The sequence below is a fragment of the Chaetodon auriga genome, chromosome 12, assembly GCF_051107435.1.
Source record: "Chaetodon auriga isolate fChaAug3 chromosome 12, fChaAug3.hap1, whole genome shotgun sequence".
Taxonomy (NCBI): domain Eukaryota; kingdom Metazoa; phylum Chordata; class Actinopteri; order Chaetodontiformes; family Chaetodontidae; genus Chaetodon; species Chaetodon auriga.
This window is the reverse complement of record NC_135085.1, coordinates 19,582,045-19,602,248: the sequence shown is the minus strand read 5'-3', so window position 1 is coordinate 19,602,248 and position 20,204 is coordinate 19,582,045. Positions and strand designations below refer to the sequence as shown.

Below are 20,204 nucleotides of genomic sequence, written 5' to 3'. Positions count from 1 at the left end.
AACTTCTGACATACAGAGCATCACATGGTCAGGGTCTCCACACTGGGAGAGGGTTCACATCTTCAACATCTGATCTGAAATTTAAATGCGCACTTCGCCTCCTGATTTTTTTTTTACCTCGTATTTTGTAGGTTGTACACGTCACTGCCTTCTCTGTCTTTTATCTCCTCCTTTCTCCTTTCCTTCTTGCCAGTAAACACACAGTAAATTGTTTAGAAAGGTCCGTCACAAATAAATTTTCCATTGTTCTCCTGTAGTTGCTCAAGAAAGTTCCTGTAAATGTGTGAAATCACACACACAGGAGAAAGAAAAGAAGAACCAGTGTTCAGGACTTCAGGGAAAACGACTGCAGATTATGCAGATGTATTTTTATACTGTTTGTTTAAGGTCATCATTTATTTATTTATGGGAGATACAGAGGAGAATTACTTTCCTACCGAGTCACCACAGAAACGAGCTGATAAGGAGATTTCAGGAGTGGCAGTTACGCTCTGAGTTGGGACGTATGCGGCTGTGTCGGGCTGTTACGATGGGTACACGCATCAACAATTCATGACCTTGTGCATGATGCATACTGTACGTAAGCAAGCGTTGGCTCTGACTCTGCAGTCTGAGCACAGCACACATCAACCTGTAGGCCAGATCCAACACATGAATACAAAACAGATGAGCCGCGATCCCTTCCTTTGGCTGTTTTGATTGAACACAGCTACAGAAGACAACATCAGTGTCAGAGCGAGCAAACAGCCTGCCGATATCTCGAAATTTTGATTTTAAGCTCGGATTTTGCACGAGAATCAGGTTTCAGAAGGAAAAATCCCAGATGTCAGTCCAAAATGGTTTATTTTGTAAAGGGGGCAGTTGGAGGAGATGAGAAAACATGGTGCGCTACTAAATGATGATATATTCAAATGTACATGACATTCAAAAGGTATTACAGTTATCACTCAAATTTTCCACACATGAAGTTAAGTCTTCATTCCAATACGTTTTCCAAATGTAAATGGATGAAAAGTTTGTATATTTTCAAAATAAAAAAAAGTATGTATCAACACAGTAAACCCTTGGGATGCTGAAAAGAAAAAAAAAACAAAAAAAGAAATAACAGTTACACGCAGCGTAGAGACTGGTGAGTTTTCTTGACTTGGAAAAAAGAAATTTAAAAAAACCCACAAGGTGAATGACTACCATCTGAATTTAGAGTCAATTTTGAGGTGAATCCTTCTGCTCTTACGTCCTCACATGATGAACTCACGTTAGCAGAAACTGTATTGTTTTCAGTATTTTATTCAGTATAATATATGTCAATAGGAAATATAAGAAATTGCTATTAATGACAACTTGAGTGGTCTTGGCTAGCCATTAACAAACAGCACATATGTGTTGAGATGCCTCATGAAATTGACGATCCAAAATAAATTACATTTGCCAAAACCTAACGCACGGACTGGTTGGGATGGGGGGGGGGGGGGGGGGGGGGGGAGGAAGGCGGGAACAACGGACTGATGTCTAGTCAAATACACCGTGAATGAAGCTCCTCTGGATGTGTGGCGTCCAGAGGTACGACTGTAGAGTGAGTAAAAAGGTCCCAAAGTAGAAACTGCAGTCTTAACATGTGCCATACTTTAAAATGTAGAGGAAAACACCCTTACACTCATCAATATGATGAGCAGAAAAGTCCCAAACCAAAGCTTTGAAGTCTTTATTTTTGCTATCGGGGAGAGGAAAAAATACTCGAAAACAAAAATAAAACACAAAACAGGAGAGGGAGGGAAGAAACGACTCCAGATATTACGCTGAATGCAGAGAAGATGAACTGCACGAGTTGGGTGAGACACTCCGGCACAAGGGGTTATTTCCTGGAGCTAGACTTCTAATATCCAAAAGTACTGGTCTGGAGGACCCATGTTGGTCAAGGGGTGTCCATGGAGATGCCTAGAGCAAAATGCCTCAACAGCAGCATCTTAGCAGGCTGTCCAAGAGTGACGCTATGTGCTTCCTGCTGCCTGGCTCTCTCCTCCCTCTGAATTACCTGCAGGAACAAAGTGACAGCAGGTTGACAAGGGTTTTATAGACGAGTGGTCTGAAAGTGTATCACAAATCTAACTGCTGCTGTGGCAACAAGAGCAGCTCAAGTGGGATAAACTGGGCTGTTCCTGTCCATGTCTGTCCAGACTTATATAACACATGAGAAGACTTTGAAGGAGTTCAATAAAAAGGTATTAACGGTACTGTTTGGTGAAACTGAAATTGTCACTATTGACATGTATGAATGCAGTGAGTAATTTCCAGTCAGACACATGCGGTCTTCACTTATGTTTACAGAGGAGTACAGAAGACTGACGGAGAGCTTCATCACATGGTGCAACAACAATCACCCGAAGCTCAATATCAGCAGAACCAACCAGCTTGTGGAGGACTACAAAACTTCAAATATGGATGCTGCTGCAAAGAATCCACAAACTGTAAAATGTTAAAGGCTTCACACACATCTACAACCCGGCAGCACAGAAGATCAATACAATCAACAGAGTTTCAAGGTGGACACTCAAGATTAGTGTCACCAATTCAGTATCTGAGCAAATGTGAAATATGGGCACAATCTCCCCTTCTGTTCCTGAGTTATGTTGTTGAATCATGGCCGGAAAAATGCACTTTGTGAGGCTGCTGTGACCTTTGGCCGACTACATCTAATCAGTTCATCCTGGAGTCCGCGTTTGCATTTGTGCCGAATTTGGAGAAATTCCCTGAAGGCGTTCCTGAGAACGTACAGATGTACAACTCAAAGACATGATGCCTCCGGCGACTGCCGGAGACACAAGAACCACAAATATTTCACATCATGACATTCATGTGGTATCACCGCGAGTAAACCAGGGACTGTTGAAACACACACTAACAATAAAAATCACTAACTCGTAGCAGGAGTGGAGGCTGAAGCTGAGGCAGAGGCATTGTCTTCCTCGTCGCTGTCGTCCTCGTTGGACTGTGGTACCTCGGCCTCGGGGATGGTTGTTGTCGGGGTCTCAGTCTCTTGCTCTGCCCGGCTCTTCAGGGCTAAGATACGGTGATGTAACGCTGCAGCCAGCTGACCTATGTCCTTAGAGCTACCCTGAAGAGGAGAGACAGCGGGAGAGACCACTCAGCCACATCAAAGGAAAATCAACATTTATACTCTGACGTTACACCGCTGGCATCAACATGTGGCCAGTTCCTGAGGACAACGCCACACTCGCTAACACAACAAGTGAACGTATGAGCTGTCTTGAGTCACAGCTGTAGGAGGCACAATGTCGATACGTACCGATATTAGGAAGACTTTGACCCCCTGGTCCTCTGTGTCCATGGCAGTGATTCGTACACTCTTCTCGCTGGCCTTGTCCACCTGCATCTGGGGCCAAAGTTTAGTGTTGAGGATCAACCGGAGGCTGCCCTGGGTCCTCATCACTGCAAAGGTTTACACACAAACACACAAGACACCAATGAGGCCAAGCATGGTATTCTGGTATTCTACCAGACTCTATGTTGTCAGTGCTGTGAGTTCTTTTCATGGAAGATAAAATACACTTTATAATAGTAATAATAATAGTAATAGGCCTAAAGCATCAGCAAGTGTCCTTTCCAAGGTGACTGATGTTTGTCTACAGTGCTAGATGTATGTTTTTCAGGGTAAAGATGGTGGTAAGTGAAGCTATTTATCATGAAACTACAGCCTGAAATCAACGGTGGCATCGCAAAATAAAAAGGAAAACTCTTAAAGTGTCTGGAAAGCTTTGATGACCAAACACTTCATACTCCACATTCCACATAGCCAGTGTATTTAACAGCATGCTTTGGCATCTAGTCCACAGATGTGGGTAGCAGAGGATTGAGCTCCCCCTTGTGTTCAAAGTCAGGTACTGTGATAATAATTCCAATGAAAAGCACAACTAAGAACGTTTGGTTGTTTTTACTGAGAGAAGTGTTCAAGTAGTCATTTTTCAATCTGACCAGTAAACTGTGAAAAAACTGGAACTGTGCACATTCTTCACAGCCAGTTGTTTACTTTTTCCCCCCTCGAGGTTTCTGCAGGTGTGTTTACCTAGGCGGGACTGTAGCGTGCCGTCATCTGTCGATGCCATGTCGTTGAGCCTCAGCAGACCTCGACCTCTCTCTATCCACGACTGAGCAGTCTTCTCAAATACATATAACTTGCACTGCATCTAAAATAAGAGGGTGACAGCAAACAACTTCACTGCTTTTTGCCACATTTATTTACAACATGTGTTGAATCAGGAGTGCCCGTCTTCTACCTGTAAAACATTGCTTTCCGATTCCTCTCCGGTTTTGACGTCGACTTTCTCTAAGATGCACTTCTTGGCTGTGGCTTTGGTGTAAGCTGCTGCAGACTCCTCCAAAGACTCTGACACGCTGTTGACTGGTGAGATAAAATAAAGTTACGCAAAATCAGCACCCGGCTGGAACATGAGGTTACTGAAATCTTTAGCAAAGACTGATGCAACTATTTGTGTCATCACACTTCTATAACGTTCTTGTAGTAACATTTTGGACAAAGCAGTGCAAAGGGTTGATCATGAAGCACCCAGGCTGGCACTCCATCGCTTTCAGTGACAATCTCGAGGATCTACGCTCGGTTGTTTTTGGCGATGAGCAGTAATTGCAGGTGTGTTTTTGAACTTCAGTTCCCAGAGATCCACACAGTGTCGCCTGTGTGACCCCAGTCGGTTGGTAAAACCTGTTTTGGAAGTCTCATCGTCTGGAGTCATCGATCTTTTCTTTGCTTGGCCCCAGTCAAAGAATGAGTGTGTTGCTTTTGCCCCGCCTACCCTCTCCAAAGGACCAACCACTGCTGAGTGTTTCCACCGCTTGTCATTTTTCCCAGAAATGTTGCCACGGACACCCAGTTGGTATTATTGCAAATGCATGGACTTTCATCAACGAGCCACAGGCTCAAACATCTTTGTGTTGCCTCATTCAGCCATAGTGACTTAACAGACACACTTAAGATTTAAGAAAATCTTCACGATTATTACTTCAAGACAGTTGCATAGGCTGCTGCAGATCATCTGCAGAGAGGAGCCACTTCAGCTCTAAGCCCACGTTAATAAATGCCTGTTCACACAGCAGCCATGAAATGAGTTTCTTCCAGTGTCACTGGACAACAGCACAAACATTCTGTCAAACCACAAAAACGAACGTACAGTATTATGTCAGTAGATGATGTAGGGAATCAGGGAGTCTGATTGGAAGGTAAAAGGCAGATAAATACATGAGTATATTCAATATTTTGTGCTGGGGGGTGTAAATGAAAAGGTTACTGCTATTCCTTGTGCTATCAAATTCGAAGGGTGATTGTCCACACAGAAAAACTGCCTTTAAGGAAATGGGTGGGATGGATCCCTGGCGGTATGAATTGTGTGGTTCAAATTACAGATGCAGTATTACACCCACAGCTCTTTATTGAGTGCTAATCAAACACTGATGCCAATATTAAGACCTTACATAAGTTGTAGAATAGATTAGATGTTATTTCAGTGACTGTTTCTGTTGAACTGCATATTTAACTGTCCCAGGTCTTGTTTTTCTCACTTGTTATCACTGGAGCGCAGCCAAAGTGACTCTCTCAAACCAAGCATGAATCAGACGTGTTTTCAATAATTAGTGGGGTTTGTCTTTACCCTTCTCAGGGGTGGCTTCCTGTGATGAGGGCTCTGAAGCGGGGGGAGCTGAAACTTCTTTATTTTCCTCATTTGAGGACTCGCCCTTCGGGGGACTCTGAAATCACAACAACGCAGATCATTGGACCCAGTTCAAAGTTCGATCATTAGGACTTTTCTAATGCGGCAGACGGTTGACTCACTATTCAACTCGTGCTTCAACTCACCAGAACTCGTTCAGACATGTTCTGCCCAAAAACAAATTTTGCCCCACTGTCTGTACTGTTTGTGGCATTTTTTGAACTGAGAAGACAAGAAAAAAATAATAAAACATTAGCGAGTTGATGGAAGTTAATCATGAATGAAGATGAGTTGCTAAAAATACTCAAAGGAGGACACAATTTCATTACCTTGGGGTAGAGATGTACTGTAAGAAATAATTAGTGCCCTCTGATTGAGAGTCCAGTGGCACACTATCCTTTGACTTGTCTTCTGTACTGTTCTCTTCCAACTAGAAGAAAAGAAAACGTGTTAAATTTGGCTTAAACAAAGAGGAAATAATGATAATTTAACCAGTTCACATGAATGAAAATCCTGATGGACTACATCCAGTGAGCGAGCAGTGAGTCGCCATTAACAGACTGTCAAAATGTTGTCCAAAAATTCCTGCCACAACAGTTCCAGACTGACCACAAAACAGACAAAATAATATTGGACCTTGTACAAAACACCTCAGGAAATGCACCTCTTATCAGAAACAGGAGTCAGGAAATTCTCTCAGGAAGGAAACTGAGACTTTTAACGTAATGTTAGTCCAGAAATACAAAAAAGTCACAAATTACACATATAGTGTAGACTTTAACAATGCAACTCACTAATGAGAGTACAGCCTCCAACAGGCCCTCCTCCTCCGCCTCCTCCTCCTCCTCCTCCTGCCACATTTAAACTGTGTCTATCTGTTTTTGTTTGTCACACGTTCTCGCCTCAGGTTTGCACGCTCACTGTCAGGAATAGGTGCAAGACGAGTAGGAAACAACCCACCTTTGCTCTGTCTTTGATATTCTGACCAAACACAAAAGATATTGCTACGTCTGTATCCTTCTTCTCTCTTCCGCCTCCATCTTTGTTACCACTTGCTCCATGTTCCTCATTTTCATGTTTCTGAAAGGAGAACAAAAAAATGAAGTCAAATTTCTACTTGTTTATCTTTTTCTGCATAAGTAACTGTTAACACTGCTTTGAGTGGAATAAAAGCATCTTTTACCAACACGATTCACTTCAATACAGTGACTCTCCTTTGAGATCTAGCATTTGCGTGAATACCAGACTCAATATGTTTCCTCCTTAAAAAGGAACATGAAAATAACCACAAATCTTAAGCTCTTCCGTAAATAACCACCAGTTTTATGCCTTCCCACACTTTCTGATGCCTTAAACAAAGCAAAGCCTGTACGGAACTGACTGGCACTGTTTTTCAATACCAAGCCTTTGATTATAACAAGCAGAGATTTAGTCACTCCTAACCAGTGACTTGGCCAGGGTGGCTGAGTGCTCTGTGTTGTTCAGGAAGAGGGACTGGGTCCCAGGTGCCCCATCTGATGATGTTTTCACACCGTTGGTTCCACAACTGGAATCTAAATGTACAGACAGAAAGGACAAAGATAATTTAGTTTTTTTTTTTCTTTTGTTTGTTTTTACAGTGCAAGTTATCAATATTCAAAGTTACACTGATTATCAGACAGATTTTAATGATGACTGAGAATGTTTTATAAGTATCAACTGATCAGCACAGGTGGCTCCAAGCTGCACTCACTGGACTCTATATGTGATTTAGAGGGCGGCGCCTGGAGAACTGCGGGGCGGAGGACGCTGCGTTGCTGTTCCTTGGGTTTCTGACTTGGGACACCTACAACAGAGCCAACTTGTCTCATACTTTTCAAACACACTGAGATGTTCTGGTTGGACATGCTCAAGTCCATTTCCATTTCTAAGAGGGCTCACATAAAAGGGTGCAAGTCTGGGTTCAAGTTCAAGTCTTTTTCCCCCCACTTCAATCAAGTCAGTGTGAGAAAACATCAACCTCAAACACCAACCTGAACTTGGCGCCTGTCCATGTATGAGAGTTGGTGGCTTTAAACGGAATCCCACAGGCTTCTCCTCTGGTGAGACGGAGCACAAGAGAAGGCAGACTTTTATTAAAAAAAAGATCTAAGAGTCGCACAGCAGCTTATAAAGGCTACGCTCCTTCTGTCTTTGCACCTTTCTAACCAGAGGGCTCGTTACCACAGCAACACTTGTAGAGCCTCAAGAGTTGTGACTCAACTCGTGTGCAGAAACATGGCGGCGACATCCATTTGTACCTCTGACTCTCAATCTCAGTGGCTTTATTAGCCTGACATGACCTGGCCTTAATCAGTGTTAAATCAAAAAGGTGAAGCACTGGAAACAGCATCCTTTCTCCTCAACATTTACAAGATCGTTACCATGTCTAGTGAGGATTAATGTTCGATTTTTTTAACAACCCAGGCCTTATTTTCATTTTACTACCCAGTATAATTCTGAGGATACGGAGGTGCATTAGGCACAGCTGTGCAATTTGGGAATGAAAAGTGGTTATAAAAGTAGTTTTTTTCGCAAGCAGTTTTATAATCAACTGGTTTTGGTTTCTAGTGTGTTCATATTGGTTTTCAATTCCAAATAAGTGCTTTACGTAATATGCTAAAAATAGTTATTAATCATGCTGTGTTTGTTTGCTCTAGTCGTGTTAACCGGTGACATCACCAATGCCAACTCTGAATCGAGCTGGTTTCTCAAGCAATCAAATCCAAAGAAAAACTGAATAAGACATATAATAAACAGAAAATGTACATTTCAAATTATTCAGAAGAAAGAAAGAAACATAAATACATTTTTGTTACAGTATTAAAGTCCCACTGCAGTCATAATTTCAGGTCATAAAGTATCAACCAATATATATTTTCATCTTGCCTTGTAAATCTGTGATGTACATTAAGGTACATTCAAATATATCATACTTAATGACTGAAATTTCTCATTGACAACGATCCTAATAACAAACATAATATTCTGCCTGAGATGGTGAACAGCATGCTACCAACTGCGATATGTTTGACCACAGCAGATCCCAAACCCCAAGGAAGAAAGGCTTGCTCCCAAATACAAAAAAACTAATCTGGGAAGAGCTATTATATATGTCAAGTCTATACAGAAAATCAGAGCTGCCCACAACACAAACCACAAGTTTCAGATTCCCTAATAAACCATTCCTCTGGCATGTCCAGTGGCAGTACACAAACGACAGCCAGCTACCAGCACATGACACTGTGGCATCTTATGATAATAAACGCTCTGCAGTGACAAATATCAAGCTAAACTTTTTTTCCAATATTGGCATCAGAAATTTGGCTGGTAAACTCAGAATTTGTTTCCCAGCTGAACTTGGCAGTTCAGTCGTAATCCAGAACAGAACTACATTATGCACAGGCATGGTCATAGGTCATACAAGGTCATAATGTTCCCACAATGAAGAAGTCTTCTCTGAATTACTGGGGATTTTGCGAAGCTCTTCTTTAGGAAATTCCATTTTGTTTAATACAGACGATCAATTTCCCAAACATATTCAACAAACAGGCTTCACCTCTCTCTCTGCTGGGTATATTGCATGTTCTATTTGCAATACATGAAACAAACTGATGCAAACTATTGCTGCAACGATAAAAAGAAAGAGAGAGAGAGGACCAAATTCTTTTGAAATAACCAAACCTCAACCAGAAGTTAAATGCAAACTAACAGCCTGAACCTAAACGCCCAACTTCACTGGGAATGTACTGATCTGGCACAGTAAGTCTCTTCTGGCAGTCATTTTATAAGCTCAATACTACAATGCACTCATCTTCAATTTACATTTTCTCATCATTTATAAGACATTCCTGAAGAAATCTACTCATGCCTGTGTAATCTGGCTGCCTGTGGAAGCCGAGCTTTGCATTCTGTAACTGCACATTTTCATGCATCCATGAAGAACATCGGACCTCCACAGGAGATACTTAAAGGGCTAGCTCAAAAGTAAAATTACTACATGCAAGTAAACGCATCCATTTGCAGGCAGGAACACACAAAACTTCACTGACATCTATTTGCAAGAATTGATGTAATGACATTAGAAAACATAAACATATGTTCAAAAATTACATGTCATATAATACACACAAAAGTTATTATTTACCAATCTCAGCCAATTTAGCATGTTTCTTGCCTTAAACTGTCGAAACATTACGTGTTTGACCATTGAAACTAAGATTTATACTGCAGGGGGTCCTTAAGCTGTGAAGAGAAAATAATGGTGGTCTTGATGCCTCACCTGGCTCAGAGTCAGAGTTCCCAGTCGGAGACTGGCAGAAACTTGAGGGCATGAATACATTGTTCTTGGGAACTGCAAAGTAGCGAACAGGCACTGCACTCAGCATACAAATCAATGTGTACACCACAAGCAAGAACCAAGAAGAAACAAATGCGCTGCTTAGTCACCACGTGCCCTTACCAGAATGTGGGGGTGGGAACGATGAGGTCCTTTCCCTTTTCACAGGGGGGCAATAGCTTCCCTCGTCTTTATCTGAATCTGAAAATGGCAACCAAATATTACAAATATTCCAGTTTGAATAAATCTATGAGAAAAATAATTTGAATACAGAAAATTTCAGGTTTGGACATTAGATTTACCTTCTCCATCCTCTGCACTTGAGCCCTCTGCAGATCGCTGCAAAAGAACCCAATGAGTTTTTTAGTCCTTTCTTAGCCCGAAAGACTATTCCTGGTCATTCAAATCATTTAAAAAAATAAGGTCACATAAAAAATTACACTAGGTTGCATCTTGCTTGACCTCAGTGGTGCTCAGTCTGGAGCTGCAATAATTGGAAACACTGAAAAGTCGTATCAATTCAAGCGAGATGTATTTAACATGTCAACTAATTTTGACATTTCATCAAGCCTTGTTAACAGGTCTGCTAGTGGTGACAGATATGATCTCAAAAACTCTTCTGCAATATGTCAAGAATGCTGTTCAGACTGAATATCAATACAAATAAAATCAGCAAAATCATAACATATGGCTTCAGGCTCAATAAATACTTGAATAACAGAGAAGTCCAGACAGAGAAACTTACCTTCTGTGCTTTATCTTTTTGGAAAACAAACACAGGAGGCGCTATGGCAGGCTTGTCTGTTAAGAGAAGATGTAGGCTAGTCATCCAGCGCTAACTTTAAGTGTACAGCAATCCAATGTGTTTGATTCTTCTTCATGGTTTACAGTAGAAAACAAACTAACTACAGCGAAGGCCTGCTCATTCCATGGCCTTGATTTTCCTCTAGAAAGCAGTGACTGCATGAGTGCTGATAAAGCTAGAAGGTTATGTGAATTAGTGATAATCAGCATAATCATCAAGGACTGAATCATACACCAAATTCTAATGCACATATAATGCCAAAAGTCACCCCTCTTATATTTCACAGAAGGTATATCAGATGATGGCTCTCAAATCCACACTGTATATCTTAATAAAATACTTCTGGTGAGGTAAACCACAACTGTTTACAGTTTATTTAAATGTCATACTTAGCTGTGTCAGTTCGAAAACGCTGAACAATATCTAATTTTGGTCACTGTCAGCAAGTCAAAAGAAATCAACTCTTAACCAGGCTATACTACAGTTAATCATACAATCCTATTAGGAGTACCAGGAAGAATGAGATCACATTATGTTGACCTACATTCAATCAATAATCCGCAAATACCAAACAATAGGGCCAAATGCAAAATCCATTAATGTAAATACCCGTGTATCACACAGCCATCAAACTTTCAGGCATTTCACATGGCACTGTAGCTACTTCTGTAATCAAAACCGGGTTTGTTCAACTCACTACCAAAGATGCTGCAATAAGCTATAAGCGACCAAGAACAGCAATAGCAAGGCCAGGTAACAATTTGATGTCACCTCATCAGTTAATGCCGCTACCTTCATACTGTAACCTCTCTAAGATGTGTAAGCCTATAATGTTAGCAGACAAAGGCTTTCCTCCGTCTGGGTTGGGCCTATTTCACCGAGCAGGTGTAGCATCGCTGTCGCTGTGAGCCTTGCCGGGGCATAAATGCATGCGGTAACAGTCAAATAGGCGACAGCACACAGCCAAGATTGTTTACTGGACCTACATTCACCATCTCTAACACAACCCCTCACTGCTAAAACTAGCTGTTCACCTAGAATCACGTTAGATGACAGAATACGTTAACATGTTGTGTGACCTATATTTAACATTTGGCTTTCTATCTCTCTGTGGATTGCACTCAGCTATCTTGGCTAATTAGTAACAGTTAATGTTAAGAATTCCGGCAAGCAACACTGATATTCATTGAAGAAATTCAAGCAGCCTGAGATGTCACTGGCTCATGTTAACCAGCTAGCATTTACACTATCTGACCCGTTCCAGCAAATAGTCGGCGCCACCGGTTGTTCCCTAAAGCCCGGAACGTAGCTTAGCTTACTGGCTATAGTTAGCTTGCTAATGCGCTCCATCCCGCATGAGTCATCTCGCCTAACAAGCAATGGCACCAAGATTTTCACTGATTCCCCCATGGTTAATAAGTGATCATACTGAGCAACAAATCTGAGCAGAATATACTGAGAAATAGAGGAAGCAGCGGTTACCACCAAAGCATTGTCCCTTGCCTGACGTTTTTCTCTCTACGCGCCTAAATGAACGTCAAGCAGTCCTGCAACTGAGTGCTAGCGTAACTACATTAACAGTGAAATAATGAGGTCGTAGCTACTGTAAACGCTTCCTACCAATGCAAACATCACCCAGCTAGCATTGCGCTAAAGTTATACATTAGCTTCGACATAAGCACTGCTTTTCCTCTTTGGCCTAGCAAAGCTTTGGTTTATTGTCACATTAGATATGTTAGCTCACCACATATGGCAAAACACACTGCCTATAAATAACCGGGTGCTAACGCTAAGAGGTAAGCCAGCTAGTGGCAGAAAACATTCGAGGGCGTTCCGAGGCATTCCAGGTATTACCCACAGCCCAGCCGCTAGCATTGTTAGCCTGCTTGCTAACATTATAGTTTCGTGGACGCCGCGAAGCTATATTTCACCTGAACTCACTGTTAACGTGTGGCCAAGCAGCTTCATTTCAGTTATCAAATATGCAGACAATGTACAGACGTTGTTCATAGCGGCACAGTAGCTGTATTGTTTTTCTCTCACTGCCACTTACTCACCTTCGTTTGCCAAGTCCGCCATTTTACTTCGACGCTCACACACCCACAACCCACCGCGCAGATAATGCAAGTTGAGGCAGAAATGTTTTCAGTGGCAGGGAGCACATTGCCGCCGTTTACTGATGCAGTGAGCGAGCCCCCCTGCCACCCCCTGTGCCCTTCATTAAGCCACAAAGATACTGCCCATGGCTGACTCGGTTTATGTGTTTTTTGTTTCAACCAGCCTGAAGGAACATCTTAAAGTTTGCTTGGATAGCTCAGCAAGCCGAGGTCCCTGCAGAACTAAATCTTATGTTGTGATAACACAGATTTAAAGTGTTACCGGCTGTGACAAAGTTTGCACCAGACACTCAGAATAAGTACAGGAATGAGGTTTCTTATCACTTTGCAAAGAAAAGCTTGACGAAATAGAAATAATGTGAAAACCCATAACTCAAGGCCCACTTGCTAGCTTTTTTCTGAGCTTTCAAGCACATTTCAGGAGCTTCCTCGGCAGGATGGAAGCTGTTGAGTTGTCATGTGATAGCATAGTTGGCCGCCTCATTGCTGTCATCACGAGTGAAGTCAACAAATAAATCCCCGGGGCCTTGAGGGATGAGACGAATAGCCAGAAGGAGAAAATGCAGCACAGATCTGACACTGTGCTCTCGGTGCTCAAGCGAAATCTACCACACGGAAAGATGAAAGAGGTCCAGAGTGCAGCAATTACAGATCAGGGAGGACGAGGCAGGTTCCTGAGGGAGGTAGTGGAGGAGACCACGCTTCGGCACAAAAGAGAGGCTGAAAAAAGACAAAAAGGTAAGCTTCTGCAGCAAAGATAAGTACTGCAATCATGTGGCAGGGAGGAAATGAGTCAACAGCAAAGGTGAGTCATAAATAAGTCATGAAATAGTATTTAATTATACACCGGAAAGAGAGGACTGAGCAAAAATGGATTCCACAATGATTTCCTCTCATGCTCCTCCCACACTGAGGGTTATTCTTGGATATACAGTTCACAAACTTTTTGTTTCTTGACACATTGCTTGTTTATTTACCTTTCCAGCCGTGGCTGTAGCTCTGCAGCCTTCTGCAGAAAACCTGGAGGCTACAGGTGGTGCTGGTATTTAGTATGACAGCCAGTGATGCAGAGGTAAACAAACAAGGCATAGTTCACATTTCACAGATTCCGATTGCGTCTCTCCTTTAATCAGCATGCCTACATTTATACACATGGTAGCACAGTGCGGCCTCGGAGGGAGAAGAACAGCTTTGTATCCTGCCAGGAAAACCCCTTTTATGACAATGATAAACACAGGCTTGATGTTCACCGGGTGATTTAAAATGCTTTTTTTATTGTGGGGATGAACGGAAGGAAATGACATCAAAACAAAAAGCTGAAGCTCTTTGGTAGGCTTTGGCACATGGTCTGCAGGAATGTCAAGAATGAGTAATGAGTACGAAGGAAGCCTGTTGGGTTTTATTGACAGACAGTGTTTCCAGGCATAACGCTCTGTGTGTATCCTTGAGGTCGAACACACATGTGGAGTACATTTCCCACATCACAAGCTGTTTTTTCAAGGTTTTGAAACAAGAATTGTTTACACCAGCTCGCGCTCTCCATCTTCTCCTTTACTGGTGCATTGGTACCCTTTAGGGGGGCCACACTTTCTTTGCTGTGAATCACATGTGAAAGCATCAATGGGACTGTTCTGCAGTGCTGATTGGATCCCAGAACTGTAAACACAGACGAGCCACTCTGCGCTGATCAAACCCAGGAGCGCCGCATGCTTAGACATTTAGGGACATGACATTTTCGTCTAATCCGACTGTGTTTTTACAGCTTTGTGTTGTGTACAGTCTGAGCTGTTCTGCTTGTCTGGCGCTTTGCATGACATTTTTCAACCATGTGCAGTTCACGTTACCGGCCACCAGAGGGCAAAGTAGCATTTAAAGCTGGAGCTCAGCCTTCTTTAAACACAGTTATCACTTACTGTGTATTATTATGTATCAGCCTATTTAAAGACGTCAGTCAGACAGTGTTCACACTTTAATAGATCACTTCAACCTAATGTTTGACTTTATATCCAAAGGTTTTTTTTGAAGAGTTTCATTAAATAAAAGGTAATGAAAGCTAATAGAATCAGTTCACTTTCAGGACAGCATCAGTATGAACTGGGTCATCACTGAATGAGTCACATACCATTTGTAAATCAAGGCTCACATTTACACACAGACACATCTTAAAACTGCTATAGTCCCAGTATCTTTTTTTCAGGATCCCCCAAATCAGCATCTGTTATTATGAGAAATTAACTTTATTTTCTGGAGATAAACACACAATTAATCTATTATCAATAGAAAAGGATGCTTTCATCCAGACATTATTTCCAGATAAAAGGATTAAAGCTAAGTACAATCGTAGCTGCTCTCTGTTGGGTACTGAAACAGATTTCTGTCGTGCTCCGTCTCTCCCATAAACAGTTTAATTGCTTTAGAACAAGGGTCAAAGCAGCAGCTCCCACACAAACATGCATGAAATGTTTCGATTGGAAAGTGACCCTGTCCACAGCACCAGACAAGTACGGCACAGACAGAAATGTAAACCAGCTGTTTGCCTCGTTAGTTCAATTATGGTCGAGGAACACTGAGTAGAGCACATTTCATAAGAGCCTGAATTGCACAATAACGGCCAAAAGTTTTCAGAAAGAATCTTTCTCCAAATTTCCCTTCAGGCACATCTCAAACAAGCCACTGCTTGTGTTTGTGCTGTTTGCCGCAGAAGGCCCTCGTCTGTCAGGAGAGCTTGGCTTGTGCTTTGAGCCATAACAGTTTCACTTCTTCTCTTATCCGTCAGTGTCGCCCATGTCCAACGTCCGCTCGAAATCAGTGAGTCAACATTTTTGCTGGCAGCAGGGCAGGGAGCTTAAGTCTCACCACATTGGACTTACACAGCCGCTAAATGTTTGTACATTTTTGTTGTGCCGGACATTGTCTGTGCTTCCATCCAGTGTAGCCGATTCCCAAAACGAGCTCTGTGACATTGTTGAAATAGGAAAAGCGACCATCTAATTGCAGAATCCCTGACTTCCTGTCCTCCAGATGTGTGTAGCCTGTGTATAATGATGTGCTTTGAAGAACTGTAAGACCACCTCAGACAGGCTCTGTGACATAACAGACTTCTTTCCAGCCCAGATGATTGTAACTGATACTTTAAAGATAAAACCCAGGTGGATTTCACTGAAAAAAAAACAAAAAAAAACAAAACAAAAGAAGGGAAATTATGATGCAAACATTCTTCCACAAAACCCCAAACCGTCCTATTTGTTGAGGGGTGTAATATTTGATCTTCTGAGCAGTGTCATCTGAAGAACACAGCCTCTGGGCATCACTAAGTACAGCTGATGAATAAATTGCATTAAAATAGAAATTCTAGCTGCACAAAGCTGCACTCATGACCGCACATTGGAACAGCTCCAAAAAATGGTCAGTTCAGCCGAGGCTCGGGGGACTTTCAGTGTGCTCTACATGTCAGTCCAAAATTTGCCAGTGAAGCTTAAACGGTGCTTTTTGTGTGTCTCAGCCCTAATGCCAGAGAGAACGTTAATATTGGACTCTTACGCAAAACTCCAGATTATGTTTGTTGACATCCATTATCTGTCTCTACAGTACCTTATTATGTGAACATTAATTGTCCATGAAGGGACAGGAACTCCTACATAAAGGGCACACTGCCTCCTGCGGTGGCACTGGATGTAGATTGATCTAATCTGAATGTAATTACTGGATACCAGCCTGTGTCTTTAGTGTATATGAACCCTGTTAAACAACTTTAAGTTTTGTTTCTCCATGAAAAACCACACAGATGCAAAGGTTAGACCTCTATACAAAAGTACTTTTTGAAGAATATCTTTTTAGAATAATACTTGTTCCATTAAATATCCCATGAAATGGCAGCTGGGAAACATTCATCGTCATTGGTGACCTTGTGCTGCAAAGTTGCTGTAATTTAAAATTCTGACCAAAAAAGTCATACATTTCCAGCATGTTTACTTAATTCCAGTCAAATCAAACTTCCTTTCTCTCCATCGTTAACAGCCATTGGTTCAAGATTGATCACTCAGGGTCTAATGTCCCAACATCTCCATCCTGTCACAAAAGGAAATACATCCAATCACTGAAGTAATGTTGTTGCCTCTGACAATCATTGCCTTTGACGGCCATTTCTTCCTATGTTGTTTTGTTGGCAATATCTGAAAAGTAATGGCAGGATTATGATGATGTTTGTCTGCATTTATTCCTCCATAGAGTAAGGAACCTTTAAGAAACCTGCGCTTAACAAACGATCTTATCTTCTGACCCCTTTGACACTATTTTTCTTTCTTTGCACGTTCATGTTCCCAGTAGGAAAAAAAAACTACTGATTTTGCAACTCACTGACCTTTGTGTTTGTCATCACCGCGCCCAGAAGACAACCCTCTAATGCTTCAAAATCAGTAAGAAATTAAATATGACAACTGGTAGAGATTGAGTTCTTTTTTGAGTTTGCTTTCAATTTTCTTTTCCAGGGTCTTGTAGTTTAGAAATGGATGGTTGCAACAGAATTGAAGGTTAAATTAGTGTCATTATTCAGTCTAGAGCATGTTAGACAGCTCTGTCTTCATCTCTGCTGCAGCCTTTTTGTACTGTGTGCCAAAGTAAAGTTTCTCACACACTGATTAATGGCCTCTTGGAGATGTCTTTCATATACATGCAAAATGACAGCAACGGCGAAGGGATAAAACAACACATCATACTATCTGAAAGGAATGCTTAAGACAATGCACTGTATCATCAACAGCCTCAGTCCAAGTAGCCTTGGCAGTGGACCATCATGTCCTGAGAAATATTCAACGCCATTAATCCATCAGGATATTTCAAATATGCAATCGCAACCAGGAATAGAGGTAATCACAGCCAACTCTGGAGGTTTTTTTCTTGTTAAAGTTACAGGTTGTGTTGCCAACAAACATTCAGATCTCTTTCATGTTGTGCTGCGATCAAACCCACGCGGGTAGCAGGGAGCAAGACCAGATTTGCACAGAGAGACTGAGGCATTTGTGAGCACATCACAAACCAAATTTATATGAACTGCTTCAATGCCTGGGTGGCAAATAGGAAGAAACAATAAATTGTCAGATTCTTTCTGTGCAATACACTGGCATGTGTTCTGGAGTAGAAGTGCAGTAAATAACTGCAGTGAGCACCAGTATCCAGCAGGCAAAGGAAATGAAAAGGGCAGGACCGTGAAATGCTTCATTGAACTTTAACATGGTATTTGGATGTCAGTGTTGGTAAGAGTATAAACAGCCAGCAGTGCTATCAGATGTCCACTCAGCCAGTCAAGGCTCATTAATATCTGTCACGAGGCACTCAACAAAAGCCTCTGTGAAAAGAACACTGAAGCCTGTTTTTAGGAATTAAAAGGAAAAGCTTTGGGTGGATACGTGATATGCCGACGCTGACAGGTGTTTCTAATGGAGAGCTGCTCAAATGTCAGATCGCAATATGACTCAAAAAAGGATACCTCATATCTGATTCTGTATAACTGATGTTTCATACATCAAAGAGTTGACGAAGTTGAAGTCAATTTCGTTTATATTGCTCAGATTGACTATTTGCCTCAAGGGGCTTTACAGTGTGCAGAGCAGACGACACCCTCCCTCCATCCATAGACCCTCCATTCAGATAAGGGACAAAACCTCAGGAAGAGTAACACAGAAGGGATCCCTCTCCCAGGATGGACACACATGCAACAGGTGTCATGTGTACAGAATAGATAACCCCCCCCCCCCCCCAAAAAAAAAGATTTTGATGACAAAACTACAGATAAATGTAGATTGTAAAACATAAGTATGGATCCAGGAGGACCTTGAGCAGCTTTAGGTGTTGCCAGATAGGCTGGACGTAAACCACAACCATGGAGACCTGGAAGGAGAACAGGCCACACACACACACACACACACACACACACACACACACACACACACACACACACACACACACACACAGAAGAGGCATCACAGCGGCGGTCAATCTCTTCTGAGAAGACTGAACTGAGGATGTCAACAGGTTTTTACCTGAAGTGTGGTGCATTTACACAGCAGCGCTTTTTGTTCTGAGCACGGACCACCGCAACCAAATACTCTGAGCGCTTCATTCGTCACACTTTACCCAAGTTGATATAACTGTCATCGGACTGCCACTGCTGACACATATATGCCATTAACTTCACAAACACATACGTTAATAAAACATTAACAAAATGCAGTGACTAATGACTGATACAGGTCCAAGGGTCAAAACAGGTCTTTCAGATTTTCAGGTTTGATGAATTGATTCTGAGATAGAGCCTTTATGGCCTGATAAAGCCTACTGTGTGCCATCTATTTAGGACTTCCCGCACACGATGTAAAGTAAATGAGCAACAGTGACACTAATGAAACCTAGTGTTCATGTGTCAAACTTAAAAAGCTAAGCACAGACGGTCACCACAATTTATCCGAGCATCAGCATACAATGACATATTATTGATTTATGTATGAGGGGAAAGAAGATCCTCACCCATAAAATAGAGGTGTCATTTCTGTGTACATGGTCAGGCTTCATATCATCAGGTGAAGCTGAGAAATGATTTACAGACTGAAAGTGTGACGCAGCCAGAGTGCCGTCCATTTCCAGGGGGTTTCCCTGGAAAACAGCACAAATCTTGTATTTGTAATAAAACAGTAGATTTTAAAAGTTGGGAATAGTTTTCTAAGTAGAAATATTTGTGATGTCTTCAAAATTAAACAGGAGCTCATACTGGATCAGTTTGGTAGAGCAGGTATCAATGCAGGGGCCTCATTTTCCAGGTGAGAAGTGTTTTTACCTGCAGGGTCAAAATAAGGCACATACAGTATGAGAATGTAGTTTTAATGATATTAAGCTCAAATGGAGTATAACACCTGTAGTAAATGTAGTAACACCTGATTTATAAGTGCATGAAATGCATGAAATGCATGAAAATTCAGTTGCATTTATATGATATAATGTGTTATACAGGTGTGTGGTGTATGTAATCTATGGTATGGGTTTGAACATTTAGATGTATGGAAAGCCTGTGCACACAACATAAACAGAACTTCCCATGGTGAAAGTAAGACGAACATCCATATCCGTACGGACAAACCGATAAGGCCGTGGACTTCTGCAGGATAAGCCTCAACTGCTGCATCTTAGCACAGGAA

At 41.8% G+C, this 20,204-nt stretch overlaps 1 protein-coding gene across 2 annotated transcripts; it reads right to left on the bottom strand.

Annotated features, from left to right (window-relative positions):
- Positions 1 to 826: 826 nt before the first annotated feature.
- Positions 827 to 13,130, bottom strand: ranbp3b (RAN binding protein 3b). Of its 2 annotated transcripts, XM_076744843.1 has the most exons (17): positions 12,958 to 13,130; positions 10,841 to 10,896; positions 10,398 to 10,434; positions 10,219 to 10,296; positions 10,039 to 10,110; positions 7,751 to 7,816; positions 7,471 to 7,563; positions 7,182 to 7,291; positions 6,699 to 6,818; positions 6,068 to 6,168; positions 5,885 to 5,960; positions 5,679 to 5,775; positions 4,293 to 4,417; positions 4,082 to 4,202; positions 3,305 to 3,447; positions 2,917 to 3,112; positions 827 to 2,032 (listed from the first exon to the last, which is right to left on the bottom strand). In XM_076744843.1, the coding sequence occupies exons 1-17, from the start codon at positions 12,977 to 12,979 to the stop codon at positions 1,989 to 1,991; spliced, it is 1,557 nt and encodes a 518-aa protein (XP_076600958.1). In that variant the 5' UTR covers positions 12,980 to 13,130; the 3' UTR covers positions 827 to 1,988. The 2 variants fall into 2 exon arrangements, with proteins under 2 accessions (XP_076600958.1, XP_076600959.1); XM_076744844.1 differs by lacking the exons at positions 10,841 to 10,896; positions 12,958 to 13,130 and adding an exon at positions 10,536 to 10,592.
- Positions 13,131 to 20,204: the final 7,074 nt, after the last annotated feature.

What these genes read in the sequence shown, in the direction of transcription:
- ranbp3b (XM_076744843.1), bottom strand. Translation starts at nt 12,979, where the DNA reads ATGGCGGACTTGGCAAACGAAG. An exon ending in CCACCCTGGCCAAGTCACTG is followed by an intron (nt 6,819 to 7,181) that starts GTTAGGAGTGAC and finishes TTCTCCTTTCAG; the next exon opens with AAACATGAAAATGAGGAACA. An exon ending in AGCCTCCACTCCTGCTACGA is followed by an intron (nt 2,033 to 2,916) that starts GTTAGTGATTTT and finishes TTGTTCCTGCAG; the next exon opens with GTAATTCAGAGGGAGGAGAG.